This window comes from Thermoascus crustaceus, assembly GCF_041956765.1.
Source record: "Thermoascus crustaceus strain CBS 181.67 unplaced genomic scaffold VTN00scaffold_11, whole genome shotgun sequence".
Taxonomy (NCBI): domain Eukaryota; kingdom Fungi; phylum Ascomycota; class Eurotiomycetes; order Eurotiales; family Thermoascaceae; genus Thermoascus; species Thermoascus crustaceus.
The window spans coordinates 602016-618914 of NW_027192537.1; the positions used below are offsets into that span (position 1 = coordinate 602016).

Sequence of the window (16899 nt, forward strand, 5' to 3'; positions counted from 1 at the left end):
TAATATTAATAACCTGAAGAGACTGACGTGAGGAATGTCCCGCAGTGATAAAACACACTGACAACTTAGGTATGGATTAGCGTCGGATTTACCCCGTACCCAGGTTGGAATCTGTTATCTACAACCGTACCGAACCGACAGATAAGATGAATACCTAACAGAACTTGAACCTCATAAGCTGAAAAGCTGTATCTCAAGGGTAGGATGGATAGGGAGTCATGAGAAAAAGGCCACAATTAGAAAAAAAAAAAAAAAAAAAAGAAAGAAAAAAAAAATTAGCGGCGTCAAAAGAACCAAAAAAGCAAAAAGAAAACCCCCTTCAAGATAGAAGGGGAATGTTCCACTGCATCATCCGCGAATCGAACGCGGGCCTCATCGATGGCAACGATGAATTCTACCACTAGACCAATGATGCTGTGTTATGGTACTAATGCTCCGGATTTTAGTATTTGAGTCGACGCTTGCCTCGTGTAACGGCGGACCTAGGACTTCTAGGTTGGAGCGCGTTGGGTTTATCTTGAAAGACAGAAGACAAGAGGAAAAGATAAATAGATAGGCTGTTACTAGCAATGTTACTATTGGGATTGCCACTTGAGTTGACCACAGAGTCCCAATCCCCATGGCTAAGGAGCGTGTTTATATACATGGTCTCTCTGCAGGTATCTGGTACTCCATATGGTATGCTGTATACCATATGGTATACTGTATACCTGATGGTATGTTGTATACCATTTAGCCTCTGTATACCATTGATTAGTCAGGCTCATGTGACCCCCTGTCTTGCGGGGTAGTATCCTCCATGCAATGCTGTGTTGGACAGCGCCGATCGTAACACCTCGTTACCAAGTGTGGTATAGTACACGGGACATACAGTGCGGTTGTGTGAGATCCGTCCACATGCAGGTCTTCGATAATATAATTATTAAATCAAAATAAAGACAGAATACTGATTACTTCAGAGCAGTTATTTACTACCTTTAGCTCCTAGGGAGTGCTTCAAGCGGAGGAACCAGGGTTGTGTGTCCCGTGACTTGCGACCTTCCGCTTTCGGACGCGCCGCGTCGGATGCGGCGTCGACATCTCTTCCTGAACTGTGATTGAACTCTTCCTTTCAGGTATCTACCTACAGAATGGTCGACCGGCAAAGTTTCGAGGATGGTGCTACTGTCCGAGACAACTTACGAGTAGCCGGACCGCATGAAAGGATGTGTTCCGCTGTATCGGATAACAACAACATGCTCAATCATACATCACCCATGCGAGTCCTATGTTATTGGAATTGTGTCTTGAGGCACATGCTAACGCCGAGTTCAGCAGTAATAATACTGTCTGGTAGGTAGCAACCTCGGCAACAGAAACATGCCGGGTACCTCCATACTGGATCCGGGGGTGCAGCCGTTCGCTGTTGCACTCGCCTGCAGATGGAACAACAGTCTCGAGAAGATACCAGTGTCTTATTGATGAATCCCATTTTCTTCTACCCTGATTTGCTCTTCAGTATTATTACTTACAAGGGTAGCATGTCGCTGGCCTGGTGTCGGAAGGTCGCTTATTGGGCGTTGAGATAAGAGTGCCTACACTAGGTTGCCGTATCTTTCGTCACCCCCTCCCCTGCTGTGTATTGTCTTGGCGGATTGCTATTTTACACTCATGTGATTTTGAAGCCATTGGAGTGTACCCAGGTATCATGATAGGCCACAGATCCTGCTAAGCGGCTTGAACAGGGGGGAGGGGTGCCGAAAGATATGGCAACCTAGTGTAGCGACCTTTGTCTATCTCTCCCCTTTGTCACTTAACAATAATAAAATGCAACTAGTGACAGTGTGAATTCTGGTGGATTGACTTTCTTTCTGTGAAGAGAGAGCCATCACATCGCACCACACCAGACCACAGAATCTATCTGTCTGCTTGCTTGTGTCTTGCTGTAGGTTCAGCACAACCTGAGACACACTAAGCTTAACCTAAATTGTGTCTAACAGCTGATTGGTGTTTTGCTAGTGAACAGTGCTGCATGGGGATAAGTCAAACATTCATGTTCCCCATGAAACAGCTGATGATAACTCTGATGAGGCCCCTCCCCCTGAAAACCTTGGTCCCCGCACGTTGACACGTCTAGTGGGATGCCTGAAAGACACACCTGCCAATAACCTATATAAAAAATAAGAAGTAGATCGTTGCTGTCCATATCTACCTGTCTATTTGACACTTTGAACTTCAGCCTCCTACTCTACCCTGCAGCCATACTGCCTAGGTACCTACTGTACATCTATACATGTACATATATCCACAGATCTCTCCCCTACCTGATCAATTCTCCTTTCTTCACATTCATTCCACAGCAATATTAACTAAAACAGTACTGTACATACAAGCATATATAGAATCCCCTACCCCCACCCCATCCCCTGACGATGAGTGCACCACCACCACCCACAACAACCACAGCCACAACCAAGCCAACCATCGTCTTCATCCCCGGTGCTTGGCACCTACCCGACGCATACAACACCGTCCGAGGCCTCCTCGCACAACGCGGCTTTCCCTCCGAAGCAATCGCCCTCCCATCCATCGGCGCCGAGCCCCCGACAAAGTCGCTCAACAATGACATCGAACACGTCCATGCGGTGCTGAAGCGGCTCGTCGAGGACGGCGACGAAGGAAGGCAGGTCGTCGTGGTGTGCCATTCGTATGGGGGTTTGGTGGGCGCGGGGGCTGTGAAGGGGTTGGAGTTTAAGAGGCGAAATTCTGAAGGTTCTGAGGGAAGCAAGGGGAGGGGAAAGGGAAAGGGGGGAGTGATTATGCTGGTGTATATGTCTGCGTTTGTGGTGCCGAGGGGGAAGAGTTTGAAGGATATGTTGGGCGGGGAGTGGTTGGGGTGGATGAGGTTTGATGTGAGTTCTTCTCTCTTACACACACTCTCTTTTGATTTCTTCTTTTTCTTCTTCCTACAATGCTGTCCATATATATATAAAAGGACTGGTGTCATACTATGAATACCCATTCATGAGCCGTGCAGTTTAGTATATACTTGACCTGTTGAAATCGTCTAACATAGAGAGTCATCGACAGGGAAACTACTCCCGCTCCTCCAACGAAGAAACCGTCTTCTACAACGACCTTCCCCCCGCCGAACAAGCCCGATGGATCTCCAAGCTCACCCACATCTCCGCCCGCGTCTTCACCGACCCGGCCACGCACGAGCCCTGGAATAATGACCACCACTACGACCACAACAACGACAATGCGCAGCCGCTGCTACCATGCATGTACCTCTTCTGCGACAAGGACCAGGCCCTGCCGATCGCGATGCAGGAGCAGATGGCCGGTGCGATGGGCGCGGGTCTGGTTGCGACGTATCGGTCTGAGGCGTCCCATTCGCCGTTCTTGAGCGTGCCGGAACAGGTGGTCGAGGGGTTGGAGATGGCTGCGAGGGTTGGGGCGGAGAGGAGCGGTGTAGGTGCCGGGGTGAGGCTTCCTAGTTGCTTGTAGGTAGTTATGGTGCAGTGCTTATCTATGATAGGAGGGACGTAGCCAATAGTATCTAGCTGAAGAGTAGCGGGTTATTGTGGAGAAGGGTGTTGGTGTTGTTCTCTAAAGATTAAAAGTCCTCCTTTGAAAGATTTCTCATCTGGCTTAGGTTCTGTGGTCGAACCCAACGTTCTGGATGTCTGTGTTGACCAGATTAGCTGTTGTCAGAGATGATTACCGATATCGGAAATAATAGAATGTCATGGCATTTCTTTTACAGCTGAGCGGTAATAATCTCTGACAACAGCTGTTACCTCAGTTTCGGTAAGATTTGTCATCCCAGGATCACTTTTTAGATAGAAAGGGGAGAATTCAACATTCCAATAATAGTTGCTCACTGCAAACTAGCCTTCACTATGGCATCCTGCAAAGTTATTATTGCTGCTTTTTTTCGCCAAGCTCAAGTTGCGTTGGATGCAGTTCAACACGTTTGTCGTATTGGATATATCCCGTAAGAAATCAGTTGCCGCCAGTTTGGGCCACTCCACACTATTCGATTCGAATCTTATATAGCATCAGACACCCTCGACATCAATATGGCCGGGTCTAGTGTACAGCAAAATTGCGACATGTAGAACGCGATTCTTGCCTTGTTTGATATCAATGATTGACAGTTCAAACCCAGATACAAGAATTATGGCGGTTTCATATGCGGTCCACAGAATTTAATTATAATCCACAGAGAAGGTTGTCTTCAGATAATCCGATAAGACTGGCTTTGAGTCGCCGGGGAGGAACGAGAATTCCTGATACACAGGCTGCATATATTGCAGATGATATTATCTTTATGGCTGTATATGCCAACAGAGACACAGAATAGACAATTGGATCGCAGAGAATGCATCGAACAGACGTATATCTGGCAACGGCAGTCTTTTTTATAAAAGAGATGCAGAGGCTTTTCAACATGTTGATGGTCAGTCCAGCTTTGCATTTTCCGATGGGAATTCCGCAGCAGATATCTGATAGATTGTGGGAGTTACGTTCTGCAAATTATAAACTATTCAAGGCGTAAAAAGTTGTAAAACTGGACACAAGCATATCGATAGGACTATGGAAAATTTGGTGCTTTTCTTTTATACGGATAGGTCTTGTTCTTGGTCTGTCATTCACTCTTGAATTCTGAAAGCCGACGCGAATGCCTTGAGAGAATGGCACGGATGGTATCAGATGGTGCTATGTCCTCGGCTCGCAGCAGCAATATATACTGATGCCTGCTGTTTTAGGATACGAATAAAAAGCATTATCCATATTTATCACCTCTCGGGAAGCTTGAGATTAGACATATGTAGAAAGAAAGATGAGGGAGAGGGAGGGGTTTAAATGTATTCACACTAGAGGTGAAGTTTGATTCAACTATCATTCATCAAGAAAGATACGGCAATGCTTCACTAGAAGTAGGGAGAAAGTTTCATTCGACTGTCATTCACTGAAAAAAGTAGAAAAAGATACCCTTCATCGGAAAGGTACCATGGGAGACAATGAGCTTTTTTTGGGAATCTCCTTCCTTCCTTTTCATTGGTATATCCTGTATTCAGCATGTTGATGGCCAGTCCCGCTGGCAGGTCAACGCGATGATCATTAGCAGTTGCGACAACGTTGATTTGCTTGGCGGCGCCAGTGCCATACATGAAGGAAGTACCTATTCGACATCACCCTGTAATAGGTATTGTAGAGTGAAAGAGTGAATTTCTCATACTACTGGGCCAGATATCGCTCTTTGTTGTATTAACTACCACGGTAAAGGCAATGGGACGGTGATGGAGTCCTGGTCTGGGAGCAGTTGCGCTCCTATCTTAACGGAATGTAATTTTCATTAGAGAGATAGCTGAGGTTCTGTCGGAACTAATGACCATGAACCCTCGGATGCTATGCTATTGATGGTGAAAGAGCTAAAGTGAGGTAAAAGTACTCGGTCTGTTCCGTAATCAACTTTAATTACATATATACACAGAAAGACGAACGTTACAACCTATAAACCACAAACTAGAATAGGGTATTAAACAAAACACAATTGAAAACAAACGTCAAACAGCATCCTCCTCACCCACCTCCGGAATCAACCTCTCCCGCTCCTCCTCCGCTTCCTCCTCCAGCTGTCTCCGCCTGACATGCCTGCCCTCGATGCGTACGAACAGCACCAGAGCCGTCCCGACGACGAACCCAGCGCCGGCCAAGATGATGTTGATCGGGATCGGATTCCCGCGGAAAGGACCGTGGGTGAGAGCGTCCAGGCCGTACTGCGAGAAGTTGACCAGGCCGGAGAGGCAGATGATGGTGCCGTAGACGCGGCCGAACGTTGCGAAGCCGAAGACTTTGGCTGCGTAGTCACTGGTTGGGGAGGTTAGTCACTGATAACTGAAGATATGAGCGGCACTTACGACATCGCCGAGTAGTACAGCGGTCGAAGGAGAACGAAGAGGGAAACGGTGACGTATCCGGCCCAGATCGCGGGAACAGAGTTGAGGGCTCCAACGACGGTCGTGAGGGCCACGATGATGGCCAGCATCATCTGCACGCTCAGGTTATCCAGGAGCAGTCCGATGAACGGCGTGGAGACGACGCCGCCGACGGGGAGGGCGACATCGAAGAAGCCGTTGATGCGGGCAGCCCACACCTTCGAGCCGAGCATATACTGGTATTGCGATCGGATCGTGGCGATGAAGTAGTTCATACGCAGCATCTGCAGGACCGTCATGAGGGTAATCAGAATGAACCACGGCGAGAGCATCTGCTTGCGGGCGGGCTGGCCATGGAGAACACCCCACACGCCGCTGGTGATCTGCTTCTCCTCCTCTCGCTCGACTCGCTGCTGCCTTTCCTTCCTGTCGCCGAGGAGGTTATCCAGCTTGCGGATCGTGCTTTTGCGCTTCTCCTCGCGCTGGCTGCGCACGCGCTGCAGTTCCGTATCGCTTTCGATCTCGGCGTCGGAGTCGTGGACATCGCGCGTCGCATCGCGCGCTCTCTCCATCTTCTGCTCCAGCTGCTGCACGGTCTGGTAGCCGTGCGCGGGCATCAGCGTCACTTGCGCGACGAGGATCAGCGCCGGCACGATGAGATAGCCGAGGAAGAACCTGTCCGGACTGACAGCGCCATGGGACGCCTGGTAGGCCAGCCGGTAGAAGAGAAACACCGCGGCCGATGCGTCGAAGGCTCCCGTCACGAAGGCCACGACGGTGCCGGAATGCTTGGGAAAGGCATTGGCGATCTGGAACGACGGGACGAAGATGAAAGTTCCGCCCAAGGCCAGGAAGAAATTGGCGAGCATGTACCCGTCGAACCGGGGCAGCCTGAAGGCGTAGGACATGAGCAGGCTGCCAGTGGCCAGCAGGATGCAGCCGGCGATCCAGCAGACCCGGGGCCCATAGCGATCGAGGATGGTGCCGACGGGCAGGGCCGAGACGTTGGTGGTTATGGAGGCGATCGTGAAAAAGAGGTTCAACCTGCTGGAATTAGTATCTGTCTGGATATATAAGGGCGGCGTAGAAGCACGTATTCAATTACCTCAGGTCCTGCCGGTAGCAAACCTCCACGCCCCTGCGCAACTCCTCCTCCGAACATAGGTTTCGATAGACACCCTCCGCGACCAGGATCGGCTTCAGGGCCGCAAAGCCAAAGACGATGCCCGAGGCAAACCAGCAGGCCAGGATCGTCACCGTCACCTGGGCTGGAATAAGTTAGCAACGCCGTCCGTGCAGAACCGTGGCTACGTACCAACTCGTTTCGAGACCGAGGCTTTGTACGCCGGGATCCCCGGTTGGTCGTGCAGCGCGTCCGCTGGCTGGGGAAAGGCGTCATAGCTGATCTCGCGCCGGATCGGTCGATGTGGTTCTTGGCTGGAGGGCACATGTTCGCGGTCGACGCCGTCTATCGACGAGACGTGCTGGACGAGAGACATCGACGATGTCTGAACTTTGAAGCCGGACTTCAACCGATTCTACGTTGTGAGATTCATAGTGTGTAGAGTGGAGGGTTATATATGACGAGTCTGGAAGCTTCCGCGCGCGGACGCCGTAACGTCACATCTATATGCGATTCCCACGTGGCTCTGCTTGGCATCATCCCTTGATTTGCGGAAGACTTTGATTTTCATAGATTGCGATTCTCTGGCCGATCTTGGAAGAACATCCTGGAGGGCGCCGATATCCCAAGACAGGATGCGATAGATGATCAGCATCTTGTAATTTGTCTAGTTTAGTTCATCATGATACAACTAAACCCTAAAGCCCTAGTTGCTACAGATGTTTGTGTTGAAGCAGCGTAACGAATGCCCGAGTCTAGCTGTACACATACGACCGATGAACTCAAAATGTGAACATGACTTCTGCTATCTCTGCATCGCATAGCCTATCCTGTCCTCGGACGCCGTGCAGCGTATCTCTTGCCGCGCCGCCGGTAATCCAGAGTGCTCAGTATAACGCCCACCGAGGTTAACAACATAGTAAATCAAAATAAATCTAGCGATACATCACAAAAACGCAAAAAGATACGCTGCGACTTGCCTGGGTCGAACAGGCGACCTTTAGATGGCAGGCTGAAGTGAGCTTCAGTCTAACGCTCTCCCTGTGGTGGGAGAGTTAGCTAATTCTTGTGTCATATCACGGATGTGGATGGACTAACCAACTGAGCTAAAGCCGCTGGATGATGAGATATGCGTAGCAGAAGATCTTAAGGGCCAGACTTTTGAAAAACAGAATGGAGAAGAAAGGAAAAGTTCAGTAGAGGTTTTTGCTCATACAGCTTTATTTCCTGATCGGAGATGCTCTAGCACCAGTATTCCAACGAGGCCAGTTAGCTTGTAAAGAAAAGCTCTTGTCCAGGGTTGGTCCTGCCTATGTCGCAGCGCTGTAGAATTCCGCAGTCTCGGACCAATCAGAATACTCCCTTCGACATAGGTCTGCCACGAAGGTCTCATCTGCGCTCGGTCAAAGGGGAATACCGATCTCTTTATAAAGGGTTTGGAGGTCTCGGGCAGGCGTAACCTGTAGTATTAAGATGAACGGACTAGCCATGGCTTCTGGAGCATTCTAGAGCGGTCAAAGAAGGGGATTTGCCTATAAATTCCAGGCACAAATTCACACACTTATATTCCGTCCTCATCACTCTTATATCATTCGATATAGGTAGGTGCTTGGATTAATTGAAGAGCTTCTATTGGTTCAAAGGTATCGGCCTTCACGTCTTTTCGTCAATTTCTTCACAGCCCTTCCACTGAGACGTTCCCAGAGGATCCCTGCTCTGGATGTATAAATATCGACCTGTCTATGTGCACGCTGGACGGACTCAGAGGACAGACAAGATGCGATTCTCGGAAGCTGTCTACAACAGCCGACCAATGAGAGCGGCCATTGATTAAGCTCGTATAAGCTAGTTCTAGTGCGCCGATCATTAGAGTAGTCGCGGACCCAACTTTCTGTGAAAAGGCTAGTTGATAGTGCTGAAATACGGCTCGATGGCTGGGACGAGTGAACGGCCGAGAGACACCCATTCAGATTAGAACAGTCACATGGGATTAGCTTCAATCTAGATTGTTTGCCCCTGTCCTGCAATTGAACAAGATGTGTTTTCTAGTCACGAGAGCGGGGAAGAGTCTTACACACTCCCCTTGGACACGGTTGTTGAGTATCAAACCTACTAGTGTCTTTAGGTAGGTGCTATGTCTTGTCAGGATCCTCAGACATGAAACATGATTCTCTTTCCTTCGTTTTTATCTACCAAATCAACGAGCTATAAATCATGAACTATATATACCATACCGACTGTAACATTCCCGACCCGGGTTCATCAAAACCATACCAACTAAACCAACAGACCCCCCGAATTACTACTAACCACACTCCCCGTCGCATTCCAGTCCCGCATGAAATACACATACGCCTCCGCCACCTCCTCCGGCCGCCCGGCCTTCCCCAGCGGCATCTTCCTCCCAATCTCCCCCATCATCGCCTCCGTCCGGGCCGCATCGTCCCCCCACATCTCCGTGCCCACCGCCCCGGGGCTGACGAGGTTCACCCGGATGGGCTTCAGATCCAGCGCGAGGCTGCGGACCATGCCTTCCATGCCGGCCGAGTACGACGCGATCACGGTCCAGTCGGGCATGGGCCTCTGGGCCACGGTGCCGCTGGTGAAGGTGATGGAGGAGGAGTAGACCGGTTTAAGGTATCGGGGTGCCAGCTTGGCGAGGAGTAAGGGGGCGAAGAAGCGGACCTGGCCGGCCTTCTGGATGTAGGCGAGGTCGAAGGTCGGGTCGGTGACGTTTTTGATGGAGAGGGCATCGCCGGCCGTGTAGATGATGTGGTCGAGTTTGTCGCCGGAGGAAGTAACGGCAGTCAAGAGTTCCTCGAGACGCCTTTCGACGTCGTCGGTGCTGAGGTCGCAGGTGTGGCCGATCACGTCGCCGGTAGTGGTAGAAGAAGAGCTCGATTTCAGTTTAGACACGGTGGCGGCCACGCGGGTCGAGTTCGACGAGGAGATGTGCACCTGGGCGGCGCCTTCGCGGAGGGCTGCTTGCGCGACGGCGTAGCCGATGCCAGATGTGCCGCCGAGGATGAGGACGTTTGTTCCTGCGATGGAGGGCATCGTTCGGGAGTATTATCAATTGATCGTATGATATCAAGGAATATGATTAAAACAGTTTCGACAGCTCGGTATAGATATTCGCAATATAGATATAGATACAGATAAACCAACCCAACGACACTATCTATCTGCAGATTAAAATCCAAAGCAAAACAAACTTACAGTGGATATTTAAACCATTTATATTTCCTTACAAAGCAAATCGAGTGAATTACTAATTACAGTGGTTTATCTCCGCTAAAAAGTGGGGTACATTCCATTGGAGGTCAAGAAAATCTCGACGACTCGGGAATAAGACGTTCTAATCTCCGTTGGTTTACATCTGACGAACCTCGGTTCAACATATCTTGACGATCGAAGATCATGTCGGCCGTATATTGTTTCATACGGCCATTGCAGACCTAGTATTATTCCTGATTGTTGAATCATGTTTTAATCCGACCAATCAGCATGCCCGGTTCAAGGCCCAAGTTCTAAAGGTCTTTTCATTCGTAAAGGCTATATCCTCTATCTGTCGCATACCGGCGGATCCGATATAGAACTACTTAGGTAGGTAGTATATGAGAGGTCCTCCTCCTACAGACAGTGGACTCTGATTTTTCAATAATCAACCTATCCGCCTTACATCCATTTCCCGTATATCGAGCGTCCAAATAACCAGGGGGAAAAAATAAGCAAAAAAATAAGGCTGAAAACAGCAAAAAGTGACGTAGCATCTATCATCTATCCACCATACTTCACTTCTATTTCTATTTCTATATACGCCTTCAATTCAATAGATAGATGATAGCCTACCAGCCTCAAAATCATGATATTGATTTGTTTCTTTCTTTCATCTGCCATAGAAGTTTTATACCTCGACCACATTCCATACGCAAACCTACATAAGTACATAAGATAAGAAACCTAGAGAAAATAAATAAATAAAAAACAGAAAAGGATCTAAGGATCTACATCTACAACCCCCACCCCCTCCAAGCAGCCAACCCGACCAGAACCCCTCCGATCGAATGCATCGGCCATCGTCCCTTCCATCCGCCGTACTTGTCCCCTCCGTACTTCCAGACGACGTACGCGTCGATTTGTGCCGCCACCTAAGTCAAGCCATTCAGATCTCTTCGTCAGCCGGACATGATATGAAATTGAAAACCCAATAAATCCCAATAGATTGATTACAAATAAAAGGAACAACGTTCGTACCGCAATCCCAAGCATCAATGCCCTCATCCCCTCCCTACCCCTATCCCCCATCATCCCCATCCCGAGAAAAGCAATCGCCAGCATCACCTCCCTCCCGCCGTTCGCGTAGATGAACGCCAGCGGCGCCGGCTCCGGCTCTCGCTCCGGTTCTGCACACTGACGCTGACGCTGGCATCGACACTGACAGTCCCTGCACTGCTCCTTTCCCTCAACACCCTCGGGAGGGGGTTCAACGGTCGCGGTGGTAGGGACGGCTGGTTCAGTTTCGGTTTCCGGTTTGGGTTTGAAGTCTCTGGAGACTCTTTCGATCGAGGAACACGGCAGGCCGAAGATCTTGCACATCTGCAGCGGGGCGAGGAAGTGCAGGGCGCCGAGGCCGAGGAAAGCGGTTGAGAGGATGGTTGCGGTGGGGGGGAGGGGTGGGATTGGGGTTGGGGTTGAGGAGGGGAGATTCAGATCGAGTGGCATTGCGTTGGTTGGGTTTCATAGAAGAGTTCCTGATGGGGTGGATATGTTTAAATGATCATTCAGGATAAATGAATGGATGTATCTTTGTTGTGAGGTTCATTTTTCTGATGCTGTGAGCCGATAGATGCGTATGTGTAGATACTGACGTAGGCGGTAGGTATATCGATAGGTTCCCGGAACCTTAGCATATACACAGTACAGGAAAAGGACAGAAAACGAGGAGAGAAAATTACGGTCGTACTCGAGGATTCAGAGAATATATACCTTCTGAATATGTACCTAGATAGGGATTTATTCTTGGAGTCACTCGTGAATCTATCTACCAACTGGAGAGCTAGGCGGCTATATCGGATGACTGCAGGTGCATATGCAGTAGAAGCGTTCATTTGACATGATCTATACTAGCGCTATCTATCAACATGAAAGGGAATTCAAAATGGAAGAACGTAAGACGGGTCTGCGTACGAATCTATCATATCATGCATTTCTATCATGACAAAGAAATATGAACGGGTTCGTCGACTAGACGAAAACCTTGACCTCGCCCTCCTTCAGCTTGCCCTCGCCGACGAGCCGCTTGGCCTCCTCGACGTAGACGGCCTTGACGGCGGCAGCGTCCTTGCCCGCGCCGGTCAGACGGCTGGCCAGCGCGGCGAGCTCCTCGTGGCTGATCTTGCTCTGGATCAGCTCGACGTCGCCCAGCACGGAGTCGATCTGGGCCGGGGAAGCGTCGCCGCCCTCGGCGAAGTAGTTGACGTCCTTGACGCTGCCCTTGAGGACACGCTTGTTCTTCTTGGCCGCGTTCTTGGCGGCCTCCTTGGCCTTCTGGCGCTCGGCGCGCTCCGCCTTCTCGCGCTCCTCGGCCTCCTTCTTCAGACGCTCCTCCTCCAGACGGGCCTTCTCCTTCTCCTCGGCGAGACGCTTGGCCTCGGCCTCCTTCTCGAGACGCTTCTTGTCCTTGCCGGCGCGCGCCTCCTGGCGGAACTTCTTGATCCGCTCGTCCTGGGCCAGGCAGTCGTCGACCAGGCGGCGCAGACGTGCCGTGTCCTCGGTCTTCTTCTTGCGGCGGGCGTTGGCGTTCTTGCGCTCGATGTGGCGCTTGTGGTCGCGGTTCTCGTTGTCATCGGGCACGTCCTCGTCCAGGTACTCGAACGAGCGCCAGCTGTCGAAGTTGTACCAGAAGTCGTAGAAGCGCTCGACCTCCTCGCGGGTGCTGTTCTCGTCACCCAGCATGGGCACCGGCTGGATCTTGGAGAAACGAGCCTCGGACTCGAAGACGGGGTTCCACAGCTTGAAGAAGTTGCCCTTCTGGACCTGCTTCTTGGTCGGGGGCTCGACGTCGGCGGCCTCGTCGACCGAGTCGAACTGTCGGCGTTTGACGGGATCAAGCAGGATCTCAGTCGCCTTCTGGATGCACTTGAAGAAGTTGTCGTTCTCGTCACCGGCGCCCGCGGCGGCCTTCTTGTCGGGGTGGTGACGGAGCACCTTCTTGCGGTGGGCACGCTTGATCTGCTCGGGGGTGGCGCGCCAGCGGTACTTGCTGAGACCGAGGACGGCGTAGTGGTCTTGGCCCTGGTCGATGTTAGATGAAGCTCCGTGTAGATACATCTGGTTGAAGCGTACCTTCCAGTCCTTGGCGTCCCGGGTCAGCATCAGGGGGTCTTCCGGCTCTGAGATCTCGTCGTCCTCATCCTCCTCGACCTTCTTGACGGCCTCCTTGGCCTGGATGCGCTCATCTTCGGAGAACGTGCGGTTGTGACGCTTCTGGAGGGGTGTTAGCAGGTTGTCCAGACACTCTAATGCGATCGATCGACTCCACCAGAGCCGTCAAAGAAGAAAACAGTGCCGATAGAGAAAACAACACAGAGAGAATCACATACCCGTCTAGCATGGGCCAAAAAGTGCGGTCCCACCGGCTCGACGGTGCGCTGGGTCGCGCTGGACAGCGTGCCGACGGCCTTGAAGTCCTTCTCAGCGGACCAGCCCTCAGGGAGGGCCGGCAGAGGAATGTTGGTGATCTGCGGAGTGGCCATGGCGAGATATGCAGGTCAGAAAGCGGGCTGGTCGTGGGGATGTCTGTACACAAGATCAAGAGGAGTTGTCGATGCGGCGCAAAATTATTTTTCTGCCCCGGATCCCCGCCTTGGCGCGCAGCCAATCGGAGACGCGCAGTTTCGGGATCCTCATCGAGCGTCTCGAAGCTCCGTCGATGCGGTCCGGAGAGCTGTTCTTCTTTTTGTAGATCTCAGTGTCTTCAGGGCGTTGTTTGTCTCTTGTCTTCTCCTCGCGCAGATAATACTGGTTGACAGCTGTCACGACGTATCGACGACCCGCTCCTCTGACCCGCAGTCACCGGTGTATCGAGACGTCCGTTTCCTCGACACCTCTAGCGAACGATAGACATCCTCCGTTCAGCAGATCAAGCCTCGTCGTCCCCTCAGAATTCTCTATATCGACCTACAAAATGGCCTCGCAGGTCTCCGCACGCTCCGCATACCGCCGCCTGCTCCGCGCAACCCGCATCGCCTTTCGAGGTGCGTCCCCTCATCCGATTTGACCCGCCGACAACACCAGAACTGACCATTGCCTGGATTGGGAAAATATAGATGACTACCCCATTCTCTACGCCGCCCGCGCCGAGGCCCGCAAGCGTTTCGACGAGAACCGCCGCGAGGGCGTCGACACGCCCATGCACATCCAGCACGCGCTCGAGACGGCCGACATCCTGCGGCATAATATCGTGCAGGGCGTGAGGGATGCGGACAAGGAGGATGCGCAGTGGGGTGTGTACCTCCGTAGCCCTGTTTCCCTTTTTCATAATTATGGACTTGGAGAAGTGTGGATGTCCGACTGACTGACTGACTGACTGGTGTTAGAACTCCGCATCCACGACGAGATCGAACGCGGCGATAACGACTCGATCAAGATGGCGGGGAAGAAGGTCAAGGCGGAGAAGGCGCCGTGCACGCCGTGCTCGGGGCAGCAGGCCTGAGTTTCTCTTGCTACGGCTTTATGATAGACTGCAACGATATCTCTGTCTCTCTCTTTCTCTCTTGCTACGCTTGTATTATAGACCGCGACGATCTCCGCTCTCGACAGATGCCGTTCTCCGGAGATCGAAAATTCTGGGGTGCTAAAGGTGGTGTGTGGAGGGAGAAAAAAAGACTCCTTGTACAGTGGACGAAGCCCCGAAAGGATTCGACTTTTGATGGGCCATGCACGCCTTTCGCTCTGCCTGGATAGGCCAGCCGGCTCTCAAAGACGGAAGAGGAGAACCCGCGCCAGCGGCTTGTATTATATATAGTATACCCGTTGATTTTTCTCTTCTAAAAAGAAAGAGAAAAAAAGGACGAATGTGGAGCAACATTATTTCCTTCATTATCGACTGCGACCTGTGACCTGTCTACATACAAAGTGGACTTTGTGGCGACTAGCTAGGGGACGGCTGTTGACCAACGGGATGAGTACGCAAGCTAGCAAAGGTTATCTGCCGAATTCGATGACCAACTGTTCGTCTGACCAGTGACGATACCGAAGGCTGCTGCAGATGCCGCCGTAGGGTAAAAATATACAACGCGACGTGGAAAATAAAACAAACAAAACCCTTTCAACTGATCAATCAATCAACCCCTAAAAGAAAATTAAAAAAAATTACCCATTCCCAAATATTTATATATATGATTAACAGCCAAAAAGGAAAGGCAAAAACCTGCAACAGACGGGATTCGCTGGTGGTCACCCACCCACTACTAACCTGGACTGCCACTGGTTGGATCCTGATCCAGATCGGCTCGCTCTCAGCATCTCGCCCACACATGGCCATGTTATTGAACATTCATCATGCGGACCTTGAAAATTGTCTTACAGCCTCTTTTGACCGCCGCCTTAACTGATCCCAAGTTGTGTTCTATGGCAGTCAGACCATAGTACTGCCGACCCGACTGCCCAGATTTGCATAACGTTGCATCTAAATGTGCAGAAGAATTAGCTATGTTTATGTTCGTCATAATTCGGCCGAAATCTGCTCCGTCCCGAGTCAATACGGGCTTCTTCATTGGTAGTAGACTTGGAGCGTTCTCTGAGACCCCGTTAAATATGTTAAATATTACATGTTATCTATATAACTTTGCATCCTCTCCGTTTCGTCTGACTTTGCACGACATTCATCTTGAGCTATGGCAGAACATATCCTAGTGCTTGGTGCCACTGGTACCTCTCTACATTACTATATCCCGTTGAGAGGGCATATATACTAATAACGGAGTAATCAGGCCCATCGGGAATACAGTTTGCGAAGAAGCTTTTAAGAAGGGCCATAAAATTATCACATATGCGCGAAACCCTTCTAAATTGCCGAGTTCATTATTAGAACATCAGAATGTGACTTGTATCCAAGGGGAATTCATTGATGAGTCGAAACTGTGTGAGGCGTCTGAATGCGGAGCGTCCATTATGGTTTCTTTTGCGGGGCCTATCCCCGGAGCGAATGGAACGGTAAGTTGGGTCATTCATATCCAAATTAGCTCCGATAAGATTGGGATATTCAAGCGCACCCATCCCTCTTTTTATCAAGAGATAAATGCCATCGGCTCGGTCATCGCCTCTCAGCAACCGAGTCAGTTAGAGTGGACTTTTTTTTCGGGTCCCAGCACTGGGGGGTAGCGAAATACATCCGGTTCATGTGTCGTTTATAGGATCAGGCCGCGACGGTATGAGACTGTCTCGGGGAAGTATGGTACAATGGGTGTTGAAGGGAAATGCTTGACGAAAAGTGGGTTGGGAAAGCGCCTCTGATATCAGCTTAATTAAGAGGCCGCTAGTTGACTTGAGTATGACCCCTGCATTCCCGGGACGATTCTGCAATCTGTGCAATTTGATAGCCCTTTTTCAGGACGTCAATATGTTTTAGCTTGTCTGTGGCCAACATCTATACTTTTCAGAGCTGGAATTGTAGCAGTAATATATTAGAACTTTTATTGTTGACATCATATTGCTTATCCTATTCTTCACTCATGCTCTGCATCCTGTTTTGTGACAGGCAGCTGTTTCACCCAGGAACAGGATGGTTGCTTTAGATCTGCACAAAATATTGCCTAGACTGGAGTACTGCTCTAATGTGGAGCA

The 16899-nt window shown here is 50.6% G+C and overlaps 6 protein-coding genes and 2 non-coding genes across 8 annotated transcripts; 2 read left to right on the forward strand and 6 right to left on the reverse strand.

Moving 5' to 3' along the window:
• Window positions 1–344: 344 nt before the first annotated feature.
• Window positions 345–415, reverse strand: VTN00DRAFT_t208. The gene has a single exon. It is a non-coding gene; the product is annotated as a tRNA-Gly (tRNA).
• Window positions 416–2411: 1996 nt separating this feature from the next.
• VTN00DRAFT_2932 (uncharacterized protein) lies at window positions 2412–3489 on the forward strand (the record flags this gene model as incomplete). Its single annotated transcript, XM_069429193.1, has 2 exons — window positions 2412–2891; window positions 3070–3489. The coding sequence occupies 2 exons, from the start codon at window positions 2412–2414 to the stop codon at window positions 3487–3489; spliced, it is 900 nt and encodes a 299-aa protein (XP_069283344.1).
• A 2066-nt stretch (window positions 3490–5555) lies between these two features.
• VTN00DRAFT_2933 (uncharacterized protein) lies at window positions 5556–7426 on the reverse strand (the record flags this gene model as incomplete). Its single annotated transcript, XM_069429194.1, has 4 exons — window positions 5556–5859; window positions 5910–6971; window positions 7033–7195; window positions 7243–7426. The coding sequence occupies 4 exons, from the start codon at window positions 7424–7426 to the stop codon at window positions 5556–5558; spliced, it is 1713 nt and encodes a 570-aa protein (XP_069283345.1).
• A 594-nt stretch (window positions 7427–8020) lies between these two features.
• VTN00DRAFT_t207 lies at window positions 8021–8166 on the reverse strand. The gene has a single exon. It is a non-coding gene; the product is annotated as a tRNA-Phe (tRNA).
• Window positions 8167–9327: 1161 nt separating this feature from the next.
• Window positions 9328–10107, reverse strand: VTN00DRAFT_2934 (uncharacterized protein; the record flags this gene model as incomplete). Its single annotated transcript, XM_069429195.1, has 1 exon — window positions 9328–10107. One exon carries the CDS (start codon window positions 10105–10107, stop codon window positions 9328–9330), a length of 780 nt encoding a protein of 259 aa, XP_069283346.1.
• A 956-nt stretch (window positions 10108–11063) lies between these two features.
• On the reverse strand, window positions 11064–11775 carry VTN00DRAFT_2935 (uncharacterized protein; the record flags this gene model as incomplete). The annotated part of the gene is made up of 2 exons (XM_069429196.1): window positions 11064–11201; window positions 11308–11775. The coding sequence occupies 2 exons, from the start codon at window positions 11773–11775 to the stop codon at window positions 11064–11066; spliced, it is 606 nt and encodes a 201-aa protein (XP_069283347.1).
• Window positions 11776–12297: 522 nt separating this feature from the next.
• Window positions 12298–13808, reverse strand: VTN00DRAFT_2936 (uncharacterized protein; the record flags this gene model as incomplete). The annotated part of the gene is made up of 3 exons (XM_069429197.1): window positions 12298–13347; window positions 13399–13539; window positions 13656–13808. The coding sequence occupies 3 exons, from the start codon at window positions 13806–13808 to the stop codon at window positions 12298–12300; spliced, it is 1344 nt and encodes a 447-aa protein (XP_069283348.1).
• A 431-nt stretch (window positions 13809–14239) lies between these two features.
• On the forward strand, window positions 14240–14767 carry VTN00DRAFT_2937 (uncharacterized protein; the record flags this gene model as incomplete). The annotated part of the gene is made up of 3 exons (XM_069429198.1): window positions 14240–14309; window positions 14382–14558; window positions 14652–14767. 3 exons carry the CDS (start codon window positions 14240–14242, stop codon window positions 14765–14767), a joined length of 363 nt encoding a protein of 120 aa, XP_069283349.1.
• Between the last annotated feature and the right edge of the window lie 2132 nt (window positions 14768–16899).